This window comes from Bubalus kerabau, chromosome 8 (genome assembly GCF_029407905.1).
Source record: "Bubalus kerabau isolate K-KA32 ecotype Philippines breed swamp buffalo chromosome 8, PCC_UOA_SB_1v2, whole genome shotgun sequence".
NCBI lineage: Eukaryota > Metazoa > Chordata > Mammalia > Artiodactyla > Bovidae > Bubalus > Bubalus kerabau.
The window spans coordinates 113884975-113908344 of record NC_073631.1 but is presented as its reverse complement, the minus strand read 5'-3'; the positions used below and the strand labels follow the sequence as shown (position 1 = coordinate 113908344).

The window sequence follows — 23370 nt, the reverse complement described above, 5'->3', positions numbered from 1 at the left end:
TTGATTTGATTTTTCTCCCTTTGTTTCTTGATGAGTCTGGCTAATGGTTTGTCAATTTTATTTATCCTTTCAAAGAACCAGCTTTTGGTTTTGTTGATTTTTGCTATGGTCTCTTTTGTTTCTTTTGCATTTATTTCTGCCCTAATTTTTAAGATCTTGAGAAAGAAGAATGGAGCTGGAGGAATCAACCTACCTGACTTCAGGCTCTACTACAAAGCCACAGTCATCAAGACAGTATGGTACTGGCACAAAGACAGAAATATAGATCAATGGAACAAAATAGAAAGCCCAGAGATAAATCCACGCACATATGGACACCTTATCTTTGACAAAGGAGGCAAGAATATACAATGGATTAAAGACAATCTCTTTAACAAGTGGTGCTGGGAAATCTGGTCAACCACTTGTAAAAGAATGAAACTAGAACACTTTCTAACACCATACACAAAAATAAACTCAAAATGGATTAAAGATCTCAACGTAAGACCAGAAACTATAAAACTCCTAGAGGAGAACATAGGCAAAACACTCTCTGACATACATCACAGCAGGATCCTCTATGACCCACCTCCCAGAATATTGGAAATAAAAGCAAAAATAAACAAATGGGACCTAATTAACCTTAAAAGCTTCTGCACATCAAAGGAAACTATTAGCAAGGTGAAAAGACAGCCTTCAGAATGGGAGAAGATAATAGCAAATGAAGCAACTGACAAACAACTAATCTCGAGAATATACAAGCAACTCCTACAGCTCAACTCCAGAAAAATAAATGACCCAATCAAAAAATGGGCCAAAGAACTAAATAGACATTTCTCCAAAGAAGACATACACATGGCTAACAAACACATAAAAAGATGCTCAACATTACTCATTATCAGAGAAATGCAAATCAAAACCACTATGAGATACCATTTCACGCCAGTCAGAATGGCTGCGATCCAACAGTCTACAAGTAATAAATGCTGGAGAGGGTGTGGAGAAAAGGGAACCCTCTTACACTGTTGGTGGGAATGCAAACTAGTACAGCCACTATGGAGAACAGTATGGAGATTCCTTAAAAAACTGGAAATAGAACTGCCTTATGATCCAGCAATCCCACTGCTGGGCATACACACTGAGGAAACCAGAAGGGAAAGAGACACAAGTACCCCAATGTTCATCGCAGCACTGTTTATAATAGCCAGGACATGGAAGCAACCTAGATGTCCATCAGCAGATGAATGGATAAGAAAGCTGTGGTACATATACACAATGGAGTACTACTCAGCCATTAAAAAGAATACATTTGAATCAGTTCTAATGAGGTGGATGAAACTGGAGCCTATTATACAGAGTGAAGTAAGCCAGAAAGAAAAACACCAATACAGTATACTAACGCATATATATGGAATTTAGAAAGATGGTAACAATAACCCTGTGTACGAGACAGCAAAAGAGACACTGATGTATAGAACAGTCTTATGGACTCTGTGGGAGAGGGAGAGGGTGGGAAGATTTGGGAGAATGGCATTGAAACATGTAAAATATCATGTATGAAATGAGTTGCCAGTCCAGGTTCGATGCATGATACTGGATGCTTGGGGCTGGTGCACTGGGACGACCCAGAGGGATGGAATGGGGAGGGAGGAGGGAGGAGGGTTCAGGATGGAGAACACATGTATACCTGTGGCAGATTCATTTTGATATTTGGCAAAACTAATACAGTTATGTAAAGTTTAAAAATAAAATAAAATTAAAAAAAATAAATAAAATAAAATAAAAAAAAAAGAAAATGGTATATGAAGGTATATAATTAATAATAATTCAACAAGACAGCATAAAACCGAAGCAGTCACTTGATGCATGACAATTTACACAGCCTCAGGTTTACCTCATAGTCCAAATCCAGGTAGTCGAACTCCCCATTGGTGCGGAAGTGCTGTGTGCTTCTGTCCAGGGTGAGGTTGATGCTCCGGCCCTGGCGCTCAATGACCACAGAGTGCCAGTGGTGATCATCCAGCAGGCTTCCTGTCATCACGGACGTGTGGCCGTATATGGGGCCAAGCTGGTTGCTTCCTGAATCACGTGAATGGAAAAGGAACCAGGTAAAGACACTAGAACTCAAAAAAAAAAAAAAAAAAAAAAAAAGACCCCAGAACTCTATGTCATCTACTACACCATGGGCAGACATTTTTATGGCATCTGTCTATTGTAGTTTACATAGGACATGATACTTAAAAATAGTGGCATGTTCAAACTACATAAAAGCTATTAAAGATGGAAAAATCTCTGTTCCCTTAAAAACCATGAGCAAAACTAATACAGTTATGTAAAGTTTAAAAATAAAATAAAATTAAAAAAAAAAAAAACCATGAGCTTTATTATTTTTTTTTTTTTCAATTACTGAGCCATGAATTCTGCTAAGTTTGGTATATTCCTTATGAAGTCAGTGCCCAATGGGCTCTGCAGTCAGAGTCCCTGGATTCTGATGCTATTCCACCACCGGCTTGCTCCATGATCCTGGCCAAGGTGACTGCTCTCTGAGCCTCTCTTTGGTCATATGTAAAAAGGGAAAAATAATAGTACCTGCTTTACAAAGTTGCTGTGAGGATTAAATTAATCCATACAAGCAAAGAACTTATTTGCTGACATACAGTGAATGTTCATTAAAAGTTACCTGTTAATTTTTATTATTGTTGTTATTATTATTATTATTTTTGGTCAAGAAAATACAATATGACAAATATTTTCTGATTCCTAAAGCCATAATCTTAAGCAAAACATAATATTTAATGTCATGGAAAATTCACTCAAGTTATACTTTAAAATAAAAATCTGCAAAATTACATATGTAGCATTAGTTCAGTTTTGAAATAAGATCTCCATAGCAACAGGACTATAAATAAGAGTGGAAGATTGTGAAAGTCTGAAATATTTATTAAGGTCATCTCTGGATGATGTTTACATATTTTATACCATTTTCTATTTTGTCTAATCAAGCATTACTTTTTATGGTCAGGCAAAACTAAACGCTATAAAATAGACTATTGCTTCAGAATAAATAGCATAATAGAAATAAAATAAACATACAATTGACTGAAGAATTATTTCCTTTTTTCACATTTATGATGCTAATACACCTATACCTGACATTTTCTATGGGTCTCCTATATGATTTTTTTTTCCTTTTGGTGATGAAATCAAATGTTTCCCTGTGACTGTGATTATGAGTGTGTACATAGATAGGGATGGGAGAGGAAGAAAGAAAAGAAAGAATAAGTGTAAGTGAAAGAATACATTCAGTTCTATTACACTAAATATTTAGACTAGAAGACTAAGCAGTATCTAGATGTGCCTGTATTAAGGAAATAGCATTAAAACTGAGAGTGGATATCTGAATGGATGTGTTTCCATGGTTGTCATAAATTTGTCAATAATACTCTATGTAAATTGCTTTCCAATGACATGGTAATGATCTTTTTGTATGAGGCCATATGATCAGTTCTTGTTTCAGAATAGTAACATCACACTCTTACAAGGCCCAGCGGCTTTTAAAGGCTACTCTGTGTATTTCACTTTAAAAAAAAAAAGGAGAGAAGTTTGAAAAAATAAATTACTTTAGATATGATCCAATTTTATAAAGAATTAATATGTAAAGCATTAATCACTCTTTTCCACCACTAAAAATAGCGTGGTCTAGTTCTTCCAGACATTTTTTAAAATTATATAAATATAATCATATAATTCATATACATATAAAATATTGATATAACATTTATAATTTGCCTACTGTTTTAATTTAATGCCTGTCACATTCCCCAAATTATTTAACACATACCAATGTATTTGTATGTGTTAATTTTTTTTCTTTCAATATTTGTTATTGTAACTAATATCACAAAGTATACATTCTTGGACAGAAATTCTAGAGCTGTTTCTTATTATTTCTTTATGATTACAAAATATATAGAAAATTAAAATATCTGAAGATATATTATTAAATTGTTTTCTTGAAATATTTTTAGGACAAAGAATCCTTTTTATTGCATAACATACCGATACAGATATTGTTATTTTTAAAATTTATTTACTTGCTTGAAAAAATTGGAATCATTATTTTATTGTACATTTCTTTCATAGATAGCTTGATTGAGCATTTGGTGTTTATAGACTATTTATAATTTTTCTTCAATGAGTTTTCCTTACATTCAGTTCAGTTCAGTTCAGTTCAGTTGCTCAGTCTTCTCCTAAAGTCTTAGTACAGTTATAGAGTGGAATGAATTTTCATTCAAGAATGACATTAAACTTCTCTATTTGAATTCTCCCAGGTTTTGGCATGCATTTTTGTTTTACAATTTTAATATAAAAATTTAAATATCTTTGTATATTTTTAAAATCAGCTTTCTTGGACAGTTTTCTTATTATGGAAGCTATTTTTTCTATCAGATAAGATTTTGAACATGAAAGTTTTATAATGAAGAATAATCTTGTAGATACTATATTAAGTATTATCAACTGAAAAAAACTAACTGAAGTTGTATTTTTTAGTATACTACTGATTTTCAATGTAATAAAAGTTAATATATGGGAAACAAGCCATATTTAAGAAAGTTAGAACCATGTTGATAAGAAAATCAAGCAGGCAGAATCTCTTTGTGTTCTAATTTTCAGTTTTATAGCTTTCTATTGGGATGCATTTAACATGCAAATTTTAGTTATTGATATAATTTAGATTACAAAATCTTTATAGAATCCTAAAATCACTAAACATAAACATATGGAATATATGATGCCCTTCAAACAACTCTTGAATAAATTCTGAAAGTTTTAGGCCAGCAAGAAGAGGATAGATACATTATTGATTTGCATAAATTGTAACGCTGAATGTCAGTATCTGTCTTGTGGACCTTCCCTTTAGTTTTAAGTAAATCTTAACTACATTATCAACATACAAACATGTATTAGGCTTGTCCATTTAGAAACAACAACAAAAGCCTAAAACAAAATAGTACCTCCTTTGAGTTTCATCTCATTCTCTAATCAGCATATTATTTCTCTGATTCCTTTATTTCTAGTTGATTATAGTTAAAATAGTCATTTGCACCCTTTTTATCTTTTCTTAACTGATGACAATAAAACTACTATTCTTTATATTTTAATGAGAGTATATCAACAGTAACTACTATGTTGCCAGTGACCTCACTTTTCTGTTTCAAATGACATTTTAGGTGACTTCGACACAGTAGACCAGAGAGGACAGCCTCTTCTTCCCTGGGCTCTGTGATGCCATATACTCATTTTTCCCCCTATTCACTGTCTTTTCTCCTCCGGCATCATGAGTAGCACCTTCTCCTGGCAATATCACACACGGAACTCCCTAATAGAATCTCAACTTTGATGACTATCAGGCAGCAAAAATGCACCATGTCCCAACAGATCTCTAGACTTTCTCTATTGGAAGGAATTAGTACTCCTCCGTTAGAAGAAACTGAAGAGAAAATAAGGCTTTCTGTATTTCTATAAATGGTACAAATGTCTATTTGGAACTCAAGCCATACCCTAGGGTCATTCTTTATATGTTCCCTTTCTTTTTTACTCCATACTCCATTAATTACAAACCATACTAACTTTACAACCAAAACCATCTCCCAGGTGAGTCTATTTTTCTACATCTCCCCTGAAAGCCACCTATGCAAGCAGTGGTCATCTCTCAGTTACACCAAGCAGAAGTCCAGCTGTGACTCATGTTAATGAAAGCATTTTCTCTTACAGAAGTCTCAGTACCTTTCTAAAAATAAGATCATGAGGCCATATAGTTTAAAGTCTACCAACAGCTTCCCATTCTTAAAATAACATCTAATTTCATCTTCTATCCTATGAATACCCATACTAGCCTCCTCATCTTGTTCCTTGGGCAGATTGGGTCTTAGTTTCTCATGATTCTTTCTCAACTGCTTTGTCCCAGATATTTTCAGGGCTTGTTTTTGTCATCACTGAAACCTCATCATGAATATCTTCTTGGAGAGGACTTTCCTCACTACATATTCTAATATTTACCCCCTTGCCTATACAGTATCCTTTATCACATCAAGCTTATTTAATTGATTTCATACTACTCATCAGTATTTGAGGTCATTTCTTCTGATTTAGTTGTTTTAAAATAATAGATAATACAGTGTCCAGCTGAATGCCAAATGCTAATATTGTAACTGCATAGAACAGGTGTTGATAACATATTTACAAATGAGTATGTATATAAATATATATCAAGCACTATGAATTAAAAATGAATTGACAACAACATAATGTGAACTCTTTTTATAATTTACATTTTAAGGATTAAAGACCATTAGCATTTAACTAACAGGAATACCAATAAATGGAAGGAATGGTGTCAAAAATCAGAACATACCTAGGTTTAAACTGAAGACCAGCTTGGCTTTTTTGAGTTCCAAAGTAATATAATCCCCTTGCTGTCCTTCCCCGTGTAAGATTACCCCTTCACTTTCAGAAGTTTTAAATTTCAAGGCAATGACATCTTTCAGCGTTTTCATCTTCTTGTTTCTGAATCTATATGGTAACACAACATGGCCATCGAAGTTGATAACATCAGCCCCTAAAAGAAGAAGAAATAAATAACATTTTAGTTTTGTTATTGAATGTTGACCTTCAGTGTGAAGTATATCTTCTTCCAATGGGTGTCTGCACTGAATAAATGACAAAAAAAGGGTTTTTTTCTTGAAAACTCTTTAGTCCTGGGTTCTTCTTCTCTTTCTATTTTTGTTTTATTCTGTGTCTTGAAGTGGATTTTATGGAAAGGACTCATACAGAATGATGATAGAAAACCCTTAACAATTTAAAACTCTTTCTTCAACTGTCATACTAATAACATAAGTTCCATCAATGACTTATATGCTTCAAAATTTTGACTTAGAAATTTGGAGTTTACCGGAAAAGTAAAACTGTTAATCCCTGAGATATTATGAGACTTTAATATTTTCCTTCTTAAATGAGGCTAAGTGTTCATGATTTTAAATATATATTTTGTTAATAAGTTTTCTTTTCTATGACATAATAATAAAGGATCTTAGAAGGCAGAGTTTGTTGTATACTCATTTTCTAATATTTTTTACATTCTAATACATTTTCAGTAAACTTTATGGTAGTAACTAGAGTTTATAGTGAATTGAGCTTTAACTTGCTTTATCCCTTGCTCTTAGGGTTCACGTCTATTTCAAATTCCTTATTAACCCCTTGCCTTTCCAATAGAGAAGTGTGTTGCCCATGTTCTCAACTACTCTGAAAAAAAGACAGTCTCACCCATATGTGATTAGAAGAACACAAATCTAATCTATGCTGTGAGTAGATGTTATTTGATCTTAAGGAATTTCATTGAAAACATGAAATTATATAAACTTTAACAAAGTATGAACAACTTTTTCCCACCCTCAGAAACAGAGGATAGTGGGCAACAGTATAGTAACTGTTTCTTATTCACACCAGGAAAAGAAAATGAAATGGTCTTATTTATTATGCACTGTTGCTTCATGGGTTGCCAACCCACAGAATGGGTCAGTGATGAACTGCAATAATCCAGATCAAATTTTAAGTACAAACAAGAATCTTAGTCACCCTAATCAGACCTTTTTCAATAAGAATACTTTTAGCTTTTAAAGTTGTAAAAAAACCGAGTCACATTGGCTCTAAAAATGATGATGGTATGTGTGTTCAGTCGTGTCCAGCTCTTTCCAACAATACGGACAACAGCCCAGCAGGCTCCTCTTGCCCTTTCCAGGCAAGAAGCTGGTAGAGCAGGTTGCCGTTTCCGCCTCCAGAGGATCTTCCCAACCCAGGGATGGAGTCCGTGTCTCTTGGTCAAACCTAGTCACACTGGAAACCTAATCACATTCAATAGCTCTAATTATCTCAGGATTATAAGCCAGGATGAAGCCTGCCTCTAGTTTGGGGTAAGATTGTGCCAGAGAACCCAGACAGAGAGACACTGGAGAAAAACTAACAGCAAGTGGAAAACCTGGCATAAATATCTTCTTATCACACATCCTAGTTCTCTTGTTAGCTTCAATCAGTCTGGGGAATATTTTGGATCCTGGTAACAGTAACAATAGCCAGCTACATCATGGTGGTGAAGGTGCGGAGCTACCAGAGGTTATATTCACTCTTTTTTCTGTGCGGTATTTGCCAGCATAAGTTTTGCTCTTAACTAATGCCATAAAGTGAACTGTCACAAATCCACTTATTTCAAATATTGCTTAAAAGTATCTCTAAGTTTTCCCTTCAAATCAATAGACTTTGAATATTTTAAAAATATGATATATCTTGTTAGCAAAAACATTTCTGACTTTAAGTGACAGTTCAGAGAATCATTGCATTCTAAAAAGTTCACAGGGAAAAACATAACTTGGAACTTTGTTTTAATTCTCACAGTCAATTATTTACTATAAGACTTTATACAGTCATAAAAAGACTTTCTTAATCAACGGAATTCTGTTCTGAGACTGTGAATCACAGAGGTTTATTTTACTATGGAGGAAAAAAAGCAGACATTAAATTTTGGCTTCTGCTAACACTGCAAAGCCAATTAGATTTTAGCTTAATCATCTATACTGTCACAGCTGAATTCCAATTGCACTATCTTTATCATCTGTGATGAGAGATAAAACAGAGAAAAAGTGGAATCTGATTATCAGATCCCAGGTTGAATTTATAATCCAGCAGTTGGCAGAAATTACTTTTTGTCTTGCAAAGTGCATAAACAAAAAAGTCAGAAGGAGGGAGTAAATTCTGAATCCCAGAAAGTAATTCTGCAGTCAGTTTCATATCAGTTGACAGTTGAATAACAGACACATCATCATTTTATATACCTCCAATATATATTAATTGACAACAAACATTCCCCATTCATCTCTTAGGAAGTAAATGTTCCCAGAGCTTAGACAGAGGAAGGAATTCACCCCTCCCGTGTTTTCTCCTAACTCAAAATCTACATTCAGTTTTGGGCACAGAATAGTGATTTATACAAGTGTTGATGCCTTTCTTCCTTAGTTTTATGCAAATGAAAAAAGTGACAGGAAGGACGAGCATGTTTTTCCCTTCAGACAGTCCTAGGATAATAACAAAAACATGAAGAAATGTTATTCATGAGGATCAAATCTCATCTTACAGGTGGTCATTGGTCAGCTGAAAAACATATAGTACTCTCTGAGCCAGGTCTCTCACCTTACCACATCCAAGCTGTTCTTCCAGGAATGGGTTAAATGCTTGCACAAAGTTAGCCTATGGATGTGAACTCAGAGTTGGCTTTGAAACTACAAATTCCCAGAAGTAATCTATGGTATATAATTTATACATAAACATACACCATATACTTTTAAGAGTCTCCGAGATATTGTAAAAATCTATCAGAGTTTAGTTATTTTTCCTACAACATACATTACAATTTCATTTGACATCTAATAATACATTGTGCTTATTTTGGGATAAGCCACACTTTTCCCCCTATTACCCTGATTGCTTTTCACTCCTTAGAATAAAGTTTTCTCTGCAGTGATTAAACGTGTGGTTGAGCTGTTTAAGCAATCTGAGCTACAGTATGGCTAGTCAAAAAGTGAATGCAAAATCAGAGTGCCTCCATGATTTTGTTTCTAACAATAACTCAGAGAGGTTGGAGTGTGTCCAATTCATCAAATCATCATAGTAGAGAAAGCTTTTTCTTTTTTAATTTCATTGTTACTTACCCTTCAGTTTCTCTGAGTTTGTACATACTCAGATGAGATATTTTGGAAAAGTGTTTTTCATCTAAAGATTTTACGATTTTAAAAAGCGCCCTTGCTAATTTTTACTACAAATGTAATATATGTTTATTGTTAAAAAAGAAATTAAACAACATTCTTAAACAATAAGAAATAAAACAATACATTTCCACAGAATGTAGAAAGTGAATCCCCAAAACAAGAGATCAGCAGTGTTAAGTGGGTGACAGGTTGGTGCATCTTTCTGGATTTTCTCTCTCTCGCTCTCTCTAATGTATGGAATGATCTATATATTATTCCATATACGTGAGTGTGCGTGTGTGTGTATTTAGAGAGAGGGTGGGGAAGGGAAAGAGCAAGGAGAATGTAGTTTCATTTAATCATGGTTCAAAATGTGTTCCTGACAATGTGTTTATAATGTGCAAACCTGAACGTTTTAGTAAATTAATATATTTTAATGATCTTCATGCAGCAAGGTACTTAGAATAAGGTAAGAATGTATATAACTTGAAATAGAATTTATCTATTTAGTTGAAAAAATTAAAATGTATTTGTGTACAGCACCACAAAGTAAACAAATACTTGGAAAATACTTTTGTTTTCCTGTTTCCTCTTAAATATTTCCTGATAGAAAACTTAGAATAATAGGAAGATTTAAACAAGAAAAATAAAGGGACGATTCTATTTTCATGAAATATCCACTTACATTTATGATTATTTTAATTTGTATATATGCAGTTTGGACAAGGAAATGGCAACCAACTCCAGTATTCTTGCCTGGAAAATCCCATGGACAGAGGAGCTTGGTGGGTGACAATTAGATACACAGAAGGATCATAGTCCATATAGTTTTGTTACTGAACACTATGTTTATTTTTTTTTTAATCTCATTGTTTTCTTCCAAATCAGGATTTTAATTCGCTAAAAATATATGATCATTTGGAGGTCTGATTTCTTCAATGAGAATCTGTTTTACAGTTTTCTTTTTAATACACTTTTTATTTTAGAATAATTTTTGATTTAAAGAAAAGTTGCAAAGATACAATGGTGAGTTCCTACACACTCTCCACCCAACTTCCCCTAACATTAACATTTTATATAACTGAGTACATTTGTGAAGTCTAAGGCATAACTTGGTTGTTGTGATTTAGTCACTAAGTCATATCTGACACTTTTGTGACCCCATGGACTGTAGCCTACTAGGTTTGTCTGTTCACGAGATTTCCCAGGCAAGAATACTGGAATGGGTTGCCATTTCCTTCTCTAGGGGATCTTCCTGACCCAGGGATCAAAGTCACATCTCCTGCATCACAGGCGGATTCTTTATGACTCAGCCACTGGAGAAGCCCCAAGACGTAAGTTAAGTATATCATTATTCACTGAAATATACACTATATTTGGATTTCACCAGTTGTCACAAATTTGTTTGTTTGCTTTTCCTATTCCATGATCCAGTCCAGGATCTCACATTTCATTTTTGTTATCATCCAAAGTAGTGACTGACTCTTTGCAACCCCATGGACAGCAGCACACCAGGCTTTCCTGTCCTTCCTATCTCCTGGAGTTTGCTCAAACTCATTGAGTTGGTGATGCCATCCAACCAACTCATCCTCTGTTGCCCCCATCTCCTAATGCCTTCAATCTTTCCCAGCATCAGGGTCTTTTCCAATGAGTTGTCTCTCTTCGCATCAGGTGGCCAACATATAGGAGCTTCAGCTTCAGCATCAGTCCTTCCAGTGAATATTCAGGGTTGATGTCCTTTAGGGTTGACTGGATTGACCTCCTTGCTGTCCAGGGAACTCAAGAATCTTCTCCAGCACCACGATTTGAGAACATCAATTCTTTGGCACTCATCCTTCTTTACGGTCCAGCTCTCACATTACTTAGCTTCCTGAAACTCCTCCAATCTGTGATATTTCCTCAGTCGTTCTTTGTCTTTCACATCTTTGACACTTTAGAAGAGTACTGGTCAGGTTATATTTTGCAGAATCCTTCTCAGTCAGGCTTGGTCTGTAGTTTTCTTAGGACAAGACTGGTATTGTTTGGGGAAAAAAGCCTGGAGTTGGCGTGTCTTCATCACTCCCTATCCGGCGAGGCGCAATGGCAACATGACTTTCCAGAAGTGATACTGATCAAGGTGATGTCTGCCATGCTTCTTCACTCTAAAGTGACTATTTTCCCCTTTCCATACTTCATTCTGTGGAAGCGAGTCACCAAGTCCAGCCTACGTTTCAGGTGAGGAGAATTAAGTTCCACCTCCTGGAGTGGGGCGTTTATCTACATATATTACTTAGAATTCTTCTGTAAGGAAGATTTCTTATATTTATTCATTCATTCCAATACTTTGGCCACCTGATGTGAAGAGCTGTCTCACTAGGAGAGACCCTGATGTTAGGAAAAATTCAGGGCAAGAGGAGAGGAGGTTAATGGAGGATGAGATGGTTGGATGGCATCACTGACTCGATGGACATGAGTTTGAGCAAACTCCAGGAGATAGTGAAGGACAGGGAAGCCTGGTATGCTGCAGTCCCTGGGGTCAGAAAAAGTCAGACATGACTTATTAGCGATTGACAACAATGATTCATTCATTCAAACATGTATTTATATAATTATGGGACTGTGCATGTTTATTTCTTCTTTGACTTTAATTCAATACTTGCTCAAATGGTCCCATGTTTTTAGCCACTGGGAACTCTTAGAGGTTGGCTCCTTTGTCCATGTATCAGGATTAGCCCCCTGTGGCCCTCTCCTGCCCTTCCCCCTCCTTCTCTTCTTCTTACACGTCAGCCCCCTCCCTCCCCCTTCTCTTCCCCTCCCCACCTCTTCCTCCTCTTCTGAGTCCTCCTCAGCCTCTTGCTTTCTACTTTCTCTTCTCTCTTTCTGCCACTATATGATGCCCTAAGCTCATCTTGCATTTTCTTCTGCCCCAGACCTACAATCAGCCATTTTCCCAAGGAGCCGCCATTTCTTTCACTGTTGCATGGCACTGAGAAGCTTGCAGGTATTTCTTTTTTTACTTTATACATGATACAATTTCTACAAATAAATATAGTTGTCATCATCTACATGATCTATTCTTCCACAAAACAAATATTCAATGAAAAAGAATAAAAACTCATAAACCGTTACCTAGTTATCTATTTCATAAAGATTTGCAATGATTTTGAAGCTTTTTTCATTTTAATCAAATGTTTTTGCATAAACAGCGATTTTTAAAGGCCATAATAATTGCTAATATTTATTTAAGTGATTACTGATTACCACTTAAATACGTTGAAGTGTTTGTTAATATTTGTGTGGTAATGCATAGGGCTTAATATTTTAAAGTAATTTTTGTTTCATTATCATAAAATTAATATGTATTCACTGTAAAAATTTATGTCATATAAAATACAAAAACAATTCAATTTAAATTAGTTACAATCACACCACATAGATAGCAAAATACTTTTTGTACATCTAAGTTATCTCTGGTTTTCTACAAATCCAAACATTTCTATAATGAACATTCTTGCAGTGAGATTCCTGAGCACTGGAATAATTATTTCCTTACTTTCAATTTCCAAAATTCTTAATTAAAGCACTTTAACTGCTTAAAGATATCAGTAGAGATGCATGTTAATGAGTTACTATGAAATCTAACATTATGTAATGTATATAAATAAATACCCAAGTCACATTCAAGAGTTTGAAATGCATCTCTGAAACTAAAGTTGAAAAACACTAGAAGGTGGAATTTGCTTAGTTTTGCCAGCTTTTACATAGATGCAAATCTACATATTCTTTTTAAAATCAGTAGTCAATATTCTAGATATGTTGACCTTTCTTTGCAAAATACCACGTCATCATCTTCATCTCTATATTCACTCACCACCCTTCTTCTTCATAGCATTTATTTCTACCTAACATATTATTTGGAAAAGCTCAATTCTAGGAAAAGATCCTGATGCTGGGAAAGATTAAGGGTAGGAGGAGAATGGCAGTAACAGAGGATGAGATGGTTGGGCAGCATCACCAACTCAATGGACATGAGTTTGAGCAAACTCTGGGAGACAGTGAAGGACAGGGAAGCCTGGCATGCTGCAGTCCATGGGGTTGCAAAGAATCGGATATGACTTGGCAACTGAATAACAACAAAAAAAGCTCAGTACTTAGAACAGTGCCTTCGTCTATATTCATTAAGTATTTGTTAAATGATTGCATATTGTCAACTATATTCAGTGCATTAAAGTATAATAAACACTATTATTTTAAACTTTTTCTTTAACAATTTGAATCATAAGAATGGACAAAATTTCAAGAATCACTCTGATTCACTTTGGTGCCATAACTACTAATATAGCCAAGGTTTCAACTTATAGAGAAAAAAATGGTGATTTTATGCTACATTTTTTGTGGCGGAGGGAAAAAATTCATGCCATTATTTTAAACATTATTTAATGTCTATCTAATTGATAGACATTAACTGGGATAGAACCTTGTCCATCTCATCACATATGCAGACTGTTTCTATTTGATTAATCTCCTTCTTCTAACCTGCTGCCCTTTTCATTCAATATATCTGTGGTTTAAATATAAATAGTTAATAGATTCCAAAAGGTCAATAACAGCTAATTTAGAGTAACAGGAGCAAACGAGCCTTCTTCAAATCCTTTGAAAAATAATCTAGATATAGACTTCAAAAAAATCACTTCTACTTGGGGAAAAATAAAATAAAAACCATAAAGGCTCTTCCAGGAAGGTCAGCATCTCACATTTTGTGCAATATTTCTCTTTAAAATGTGTTGCTTTGCCCTTAAGTGCTTGATAGCTCATGACAGAGCAACAACAATCACATCAGAGGTGCCTGATATCATTTATCCATAACATTTGGACTCTGATATCCACATGGCCTTTCCACAGGCATGTCTAACTCGACTTGCTCAACACATAATTCTTCCTCCAGGCCTTATATCCATTATACAGTCACTCAAGACAGAGCTCTGGGCCTTTCTTTAGCTCCTCCCTGTCTTGGGGACCTACATTCTGTTAGTTCCACGTCTAATGAAATTTAGTACATCCATGTTTTTCAAACACATAGTTGACTTTTTATATGCACTGCCACCAGGTCCCCATCACCTCACATACAGTCCATTGCATTAACATCGTGAATGAGCAACTCCCAGCCTCCAGTTTTATTACCCTTAACTCTATCCTCCATACAGAAGCTAAAAAGATCTTTTGAAATAAACTCTTCTACTGAAAAACTCTTCAGTGTGGCCTGCAAGGCCCTCAGGGATAGAGCTGCGTTCCTGACACTCTTGCGTTTTAGCACCACCTTTCTTCTTGTAAACCTCCTGGATCCTTTGCTAATTTCACCTAATTTAATTTTCCTTTCCTCATGCTAAGTTCCCTTCCTTCAATGAAGAGCTATTTAAAAAAAAAAAAAACTAAATTTATGCTTATTATTGTTTAAGCATCTTCTAAGTTTCAGATAAAGCTTACCTACTAGACAAATTCCCTTGTGTCAACAGCCCTCATCCACAGAGGCTTCCAAGGTGGCTCAGTGGTAAAGAACCTGCCTGCCAATGCAGGAGATGCAGATTCGATCCCTGAGTCAGGACTCTCCCCTAGAGTGGGAAATAGCAACCCACTCCAGTACTCTCTCCTGGAAAATCCCATAGACAGAGGAGCCTGGCGGGCTATGGTCCATGGGGTCACAAAGAGTCAGACATGACTGAACACACACACATCACCCTTAGATATTTATCATACCACTTCTCATATTGAAAGTATCTCTTTATGGATCTGATTTCCTCTGTGGACTTTAAGCTTTTCTAAGGTACAGCTTCCGGATGGATTCTTCTACTTTGTATTTCTTAACACAATAAACACTTTTCTGTTTTTATTTTTTTTTTAACTTATTTACTGTTTGGCTACACCACAGGGAATGTGGGATCTTAGTTCCCTGACCAGGGGTCAAATCCATGACCCCCGCAGTGGAAGCACAACGTCTTGTCTAAACCACGGAACTGCCAGGGAAACCCCGATAAACACTTAAACTGATTTAAACATCACTGATATTTGCGACAACACGCAAAAGTGGAATTCCTCTGTTCCCACCTTCCTTCAAAACCATACCTGGGGCAATGCAGTCTGTTCTCTGAGAGTACCGACTCATATATGTTTTAATGATCGGCACTTATGTCAATACCATAATTGTATATTTCTGATATAAATAAATAACTTAAAACATCAAATGCTTTCATTACACTCATTCTGGAGTTATTTTTAATAAGTCAACATTTAAAGCATTTGACTACAGTATGAGTTTAAATACTATATATATATATATATATAGTATATATATATATATATATATATATAGTATATATATATATATATGTCTTTAAACTGAATGCATTTAAGACAAATGGTCATTTACACACGCAGAGGACATCAGAAAATCAGAGTGATCCACTTGAGAACAGGGTCACAGTTCTGATACATCTAATAATGCAGAGGTAATAAGCAATTTCTGAAAATTATCATTAAACATTAGCATAAAATCTATTTGTAATAAATCCATATTGAAGCTATTCTTATTTATTTTTATAAATCAAAGAGTCAAACAAATTAGACCTGTCTTCTCTGTGATAATATTACTCTTTACTGAAAAGAGCTCTACAGTTTTTTACCATACATAATCTATTTTTCTGCTAAGGAAAATACTATCTATAAGTATCAAACTATAAGACTATTAAACTTTAGAACTATAAGTACTAAATACATCTTCCACTAATGAAGAAAGGAACCAGACATCAAGAAATCTCCCAGAACGTTTCTTAATAAGAATTAGTCTCAACACTTATCTCAGATTTTTTAAAATCATTACTCAGTTAAACTTACTTTTTTTGGTTCCAAGAAAATACTGTTGTCAGTGTTGGATCCAAATTTCATTACTAAATTGGCTAAGGGATGGTAAGTTGATATAGCAATGTGTTTTGAAGCACTGTTTTCCTGGTAATTTATACAATGCTTAGGAAAAGATAGACAATCCACATAAATACAAGGGGAATGGTGAAAGAGGTGTCACATCCTGGAAATTTCTCAGAGCTACCAGGGCTAGCATCCACTTTCCCCTCAGTATTAACCATGTCTTCCATTTTCTGGAGCTTCCCTGGTGGCTCACACAGTAAAGCATCTGCCTACAATGTGGGAGACCAGGGTTCAATCCCTGGGTCGGGAAGGTCTCCTGGAGAAGGAAATGGCAACCCATTCCAGTACTCTTGCCTGGAAAATCCCATGGACGGAGGAACCTGATAGGCTACAGTCCATGGGTTGCAAAGAGTCGGACTTGACTGAGCGACTTCACTCACTCACTTCCGTTTTCTATATGTTAATGTGTTGACATGCAGGGCCCTGCTGATGACTCCAAGAGTGAGCCAGTTCCTAAGGATGTTCTCCAAATACAGACCAACCAGTCAAGAGTCCACAGCCTAGCTATCTCCTCTCTCTGGCTCTTACCCTCCAGGCCACTATCCATCTGCCCTAATCACTCCAGGGTCAGGAACCAAATAACCAGGGACAGGCCCCCTGTCCCAGAGCCTCTGAAATTATTCAAACTAGCCAATCCTTAACCAGCTTACTTGGCCTCACCTATTCCTTCCTGTGGAAACCACAATGAAGGCTTTTTTCCATCCTCCCCCAACCTCTCTGCCCTCCCCATCCCCCCCAGGGTAGACCTGCCCTCTCCTCCTCAGAAGTTTAATAATAAACTACCTTTTCAATGACAGTTGTTTCCTGATATGTTGGCCTTACTATACCTTAAATTTCCAATCAATATACCATATTTCAAGATACCCTTGTTGGCTTTGAAATAAAAGAAAGCGAAACTCACTCAGTCTTGTCTGACTCTGTGACCCCAAGGACTTATACAGTTGGAGGAATTCTCCAGGCCAGAATACTGGAGTGGGTAGCATTTGCCTTCTCCAGGGGATCTTCCCAACCCATGGATCAAACCCAGGTCTCCTGCATTGCAGGTGGATTCTTGACCAGCTGAGCTCAAGGGAAGCTTAAGAATACTAGAGTGGGTAGCCTATCTCTTCTTCTGTGGATCTTCCCAACCCAGGAATCAAACTGGGGTCTCCTGCATTGCAGGCCGATTCTCTACCAACTGAGTATCAGCTTTCCTATATCTCAAATAATCTATATTCCAAAATATTTTCTACAGAAAACCTTTTTACTATAATTAAGAAAAGAAATAGAAAAAATTTGGCCAAACCAAAAAAGAAAAAAAAAATCTTAAGATTATTGGTAAGAGTTATCCCTTAGATCTGAAAAAAAGAGAATTTGAGAAGTCACTAGGAAATTTCTGATGTCAACTAGCATTCACTGAAATATCCTCTACACCCATGTTATTGTACCAAGAAAGTGGGACTACTGAGGAACAGAGGTGAGTTTTATTAAAGAACTAATAGAGGAGCTCCTTTATTAAAAGAAAGTTAAGATTAAGAAAAATCCAGACAGATAGGGGAAGAGCATATGCAGTTTCCTTAAAGAGCTCAGTAGTTCTGCCTGAGTTTGATATATAAGGTTCATGAGTCCTATAAAGGTTTAAATTGGAAGATGAAGGGTCTACTGCTTCATATGGAAGATACGGGCCTAAGTGTTTAATTATGGTGTCCTAAGGGGAAGGCATAGGACCAGCATCTTGGAAAGGTAACCCCTATATTGATGTGGCAGGATTAGCAGGTTAGAAGACAGTGCAGAAGCAGAGAGAGCAAAGACCTCCCCGAGAGCAGCTAACCACCCAATCATGTTGATAAAGGTTAGACACAGCCAGACAATGAAGATAACTATGTCATTAAAGAATGCACATATGGACACCTTATCTTTGACAAAGGAGGCAAGAATATACAATGGATTAAAGACAATCTCTTTAACAAGTGGTGCTGGGAAATCTGGTCAACCACTTGTAAAAGAATGAAACTAGAACACTTTCTAACACCATACACAAAAATAAACTCAAAATGGATTAAAGATCTCAACGTAAGACCAGAAACTATAAAACTCCTAGAGGAGAACATAGGCAAAACACTCTCTGACATACATCACAGCAGGATCCTCTATGACCCACCTCCCAGAATATTGGAAATAAAAGCAAAAATAAACATATGGGACCTAATTAAACTTAAAAGCTTCTGCACATCAAAGGAAACTATTAGCAAGGTGAAAAGACAGCCTTCAGAATGGGAGAAAATAATAGCAAATGAAGCAACTGACAAACAACTAATCTCAAAAATATACAAGCAACTCCTACAGCTCAACTCCAGAAAAATAAATGACCCAATCAAAAAATGGGCCAAAGAACTAAATAGACATTTCTCCAAAGAAGACATACACATGGCTAACAAACACATAAAAAGATGCTCAACATCACTCATTATCAGAGAAATGCAAATCAAAACCACTATGAGATACCATTTCACACCAGTCAGAATGGCTGCGATCCAAAAGTCTACAAGCAATAAATGCTGGAGAGGGTGCGGAGAAAAAGGAACCCTCTTACACTGTTGGTGGGAATGCAAACTAGTACAGCCACTATGGAGAACAGTGTGGAGATTCCTTAAAAAACTGAAAATAGACATGCCTTATGATCCAGCAATCCCACTGCTGGGCATACACACTGAGGAAACCAGAAGGGAAAGAGACACAAGTACCCCAATGTTTATCTCAGCACTGTTTATAATAGCCAGGACATGGAAGCAACCTAGATGTCCATCAACAGATGAATGGATAAGAAAGCTGTGGTACATATACACAATGGAGTACTACTCAGCCATTAAAAAGAACACATTTGAATCAGTTCTAATGAGGTGGATGAAACTGGAGCCTATTATACAGAGTGAAGTAAGCCAGAAAGAAAAACACCAATACAGTATACTAACGCATATGTATGGAATTTAGAAAGATGGTAACAATAACCCTGTGTACGAGACAGCAAAAGAGACACTGATGTATAGAACAGTCTTATGGACTCTGTGGGAGAGGGAGAGGGTGGGAAGATTTGGGAGAATAGCATTGAAACGTGTAATATCATGTATGAAACGAGTTGCCAGTCCAGGTTCAATGCACGATACTGGATGCTTGGGGCTGGTGCACTGGGACGACCCAGAGGGATGGTGTGGGGAGGGAGGAGGGAGGAGGGTTCAGGATGGGGAGCACATGTATACCTGTGGTGGATTCGTTTTGATGTTTGGCAAAACTAATACAGTGTTTCAGGTTTAAAAATAAAATAAAAATAAATTTAAAAAAATAAATAAATAAAGATAAGGAAAACCAAGGAAAAAAAAAAAAAAAGAATGCAAAGCTTTCCGATGATGCATGGTTGATACTCAGAATCTCAAAGCACTTAAGGCTTCTCTAGTGATCGAAGGATTTCAGATGAATATTGTCAACCATGTTTTTCTTGAAAGATATGACAAACCCAACTCCATAAAAGCATTAGGGATTTGAATGGAATTGAGACTTCCCTAAAAACAAACCCAAATGTCAAACATTCTTCTTTGAAATCTGTTATATATATGGATTCACTTATTTTCACCACCTTAATTTTTAGATGGAATCTTTAGATGCCATCTTTAGCTATCACACATTAATGCTTTATCTTATTCAATTCCATATCTTAAAAATTCACATGAATCTAAAAATGTCAACTAAGTATTTTTCCAAACAGTAGACACTTTCCCAACAACTGCAAAGTTTCCTGGACAAGCAGCAATCTGTACTAGGTGACTAGTAAAGACGTCATTTTTATTTATTTTACTTTCTGTACTTTGCTGAAAACCCAATGAATCGGTACAAATGATTTGCACCTACTGGCAAGAGATTGGGACATATGTTTAGAATGTTTTGAGTTTATGCATAGGATGTAGTACATCACAGCTTCATTTTATTTTTGGTTTGATTTCACATACCTTTGGGTGAATCTTTTATCTCAGCCATAAAATAGGATTAATAAAGCTCAGAATGTGCACATGTTGTGACATGATGTGTTCTTTCCTCTCCGTTAGAGCAGTTGGGGCCTGTCTGATGAGATACTAAATGGTACTCCACGGCCCTACCATCAACACACCTCAGTGAATCGGGCATTGGAGGGGATCTGATTCACTGTGAACATGGGTGCCGTCCATTACTCCGTGACACCCACATGTCCACTGAGGCCCCTGTGAGCAGGCTGAATTCATTCATTTCCATAAATGAGCAATGCTTCCACCACTTGTGCAGAGAACCAGTCCTGACAAGGCTAAAATAATTGAAGTGCCTAAAACCAGAACTTCACTGGTCAGATGGACAGCAGTTCACATACATCGGGGCTGCTAGCTTGTAAAACTCGTGTAGCTCCACTGATTTGTGTTCGATTTTCTGACCTTCGAGAGAGATACTGGTAACAGAGACAATGTTCTCCTTGATTAAAAGATGAACACGGAGAAGATGCTAGGTTAACATCAAAGACACTTGGCCCTGCTTGTGGGAAAACAACAGGGAGTATTTGGGATATATTCAGGGTATGGGGGAGGTAGGGTCTCTCCACCTGGGGCAAATAGAAGCTATGCAGCAATTCTGATGTCATTCAAACAATCCATTTCCTAGAAAAGTTAGCAATCCAACATTGTAATGAATCTTCTCACCCTCTATTTTTAAATGTTGAGCAGCTGCCCTGGGGTTGTATTAAGCAGAGACTTCTAGTTAGTACCCTACAGCTAGGTTTTGTTCAGACACACATTCCTATGGGCTTCCCATGTGGCGTTAGTAGTAAAGAACATGACTACCAATGCAGGAGACTGAAGAGATGTGGTCACCTCTGGGTCAGGAAGACATCCTGAAGAAGGATCCTTGCCTGGAGAATCCCATGGATAGAGGAGCCTGGTAGGCTACAGTCCATAGGTTCGCACAGAGTCAGACATGACTGAAGCGATTTAGCATGCACAAATCCCTTTTAACTTGAATACTGTCAAAATATAAGACTAAACAGATCATAATAAGACTGAACAATTAAGTTTATTTTCCATGGTATCATAATTTACCTGTGAATGACCACAGCATGTATTGACAAGGAATTTTATTTCTTAAAAAGCAAATTCCTTGGAAAAGATGTTCAGTTCAGTTCAGTCGCTCAGTCGTGTCTGACTCTTTGCGACCCCATGAATTGCAGCACACCAGGCCTCCCTGTCCCTCACCAACTCCCGGAGTTTACTCAAACCCATGTCCATGGAGTCAGCGATGCCATCCAGCTGTCTCATCCTCTGTCATCCCCTTCTCCTCCTGCCCCCAATCCCTCCCAGCATCAGAGTCTTTTCCAATGAGTCAACTCTTCGCATGAGGTGGCTAAAGTATTGGAGTTTCAGCTTCAACATCAGTCCTTCCAATGAACACCCAGGACTGATCTCCTTTAGGATGGACTGGTTGGATCTCCTTGCAGTCCAAGAGACTCTCAAGAGTCTTCTCCAACACCACAGTTCAAAAGCATCAATTCTTTGGTGCTCAGCTTTCTTCACAGTCCAACTCTCACATCCATACATGACTGCTGGAAAAACCATAGCCCTGACTAGACGGACCTTTGTTGGCAAAGTAATGTCTCTGTTTTTAAATATGCTATCTAGGTTGGTCATAACTTTCCTTCCAAGGAGTAAGTGTCTTCTAATTTCATGGCTGCAATCACCATCTGCAGTGATTTTGGAACCCAGAAAAATAAAGTCTGACACTCTTTCCACTGTTTCTCCATCTATTTCCCATGAAGTGATGGGACCAGATGCCATGATGTTAGTTTTCTGAATGTTGAGCTTTAAGCCAACTTTTTCACTCTCCTCCTTCACTTTCATCAAGAGGCTTTTTAGTTCCTCTTCACTTTCTGCCATAAGGGCAGAAAAGATGTTGCTGCTGCTGCTGCTGCTAAGTCACTTCAGTTGTGTCCGACTCTGTGTGACCCCATAGATGGCAACCCACCAGGCTCTGCTGTCCTTGGGATTCTCCAGGCAAGAACACTGGAGTGGGTTGCCATTTCCTTCTCCAGTGCATGAAAGTGAAAAGTGAAAGTGAAGTCGCTCAGTCGTGTCCGACTCTTCGCGATCCCATGGACTGCAGCCTACCAGGCTCCTCCATCCATGGGATTTTCCAGGCAAGAGTACTGGATAGTGCTAAATGGAGAGTGAATGATTTAAAAAATAATTTTAATGATATTATATGATACAAAGATATAATACTCTATGCTGTGTCAGTAGCTCAGTGACCATCTCTTTGCAACCCCATGGACTGCAGCCCACCAGGCTCCTCTGTTCATGGGATGCTCCAGGCAAGAATACTGGAGTGGGTTGCCATTCCCTTCTCCAGGGGATCTTCCTGACTCAGGGATCGAACCTCATTACAGGCAGATTCCCTGCTGTCTGAGCCACCAGGAAAGCCCAATGCTCTTATTACCACATAACTATAGGCAGATAGTACACTAAATATAGGCGGGAAGGAAAGACAGAAAACACTATAAATCTGAGCTTCTTTACTGATTTACTGGATATATAAGCCTCTACCTAAAAAAGAAACATATATATACATATGTACATATGCATATTTATATGTGTGT

General features: G+C 36.8%; 1 protein-coding gene across 1 annotated transcript in view; it reads right to left on the bottom strand.

The window, feature by feature from the left end:
• The window catches only part of LOC129658456 (contactin-associated protein-like 2), an 836688-nt gene that overhangs the window by 302367 nt on the left and 510951 nt on the right, over positions 1–23370 (bottom strand). The window contains exons 5-6 of the mRNA XM_055589413.1: positions 6395–6598; positions 1874–2058 (exon numbers count right to left, since the gene is read on the bottom strand). Coding sequence (XP_055445388.1) covers positions 1874–2058; positions 6395–6598 — 389 coding nt within the window. The remainder of the gene's footprint in view (positions 1–1873; positions 2059–6394; positions 6599–23370) is intronic.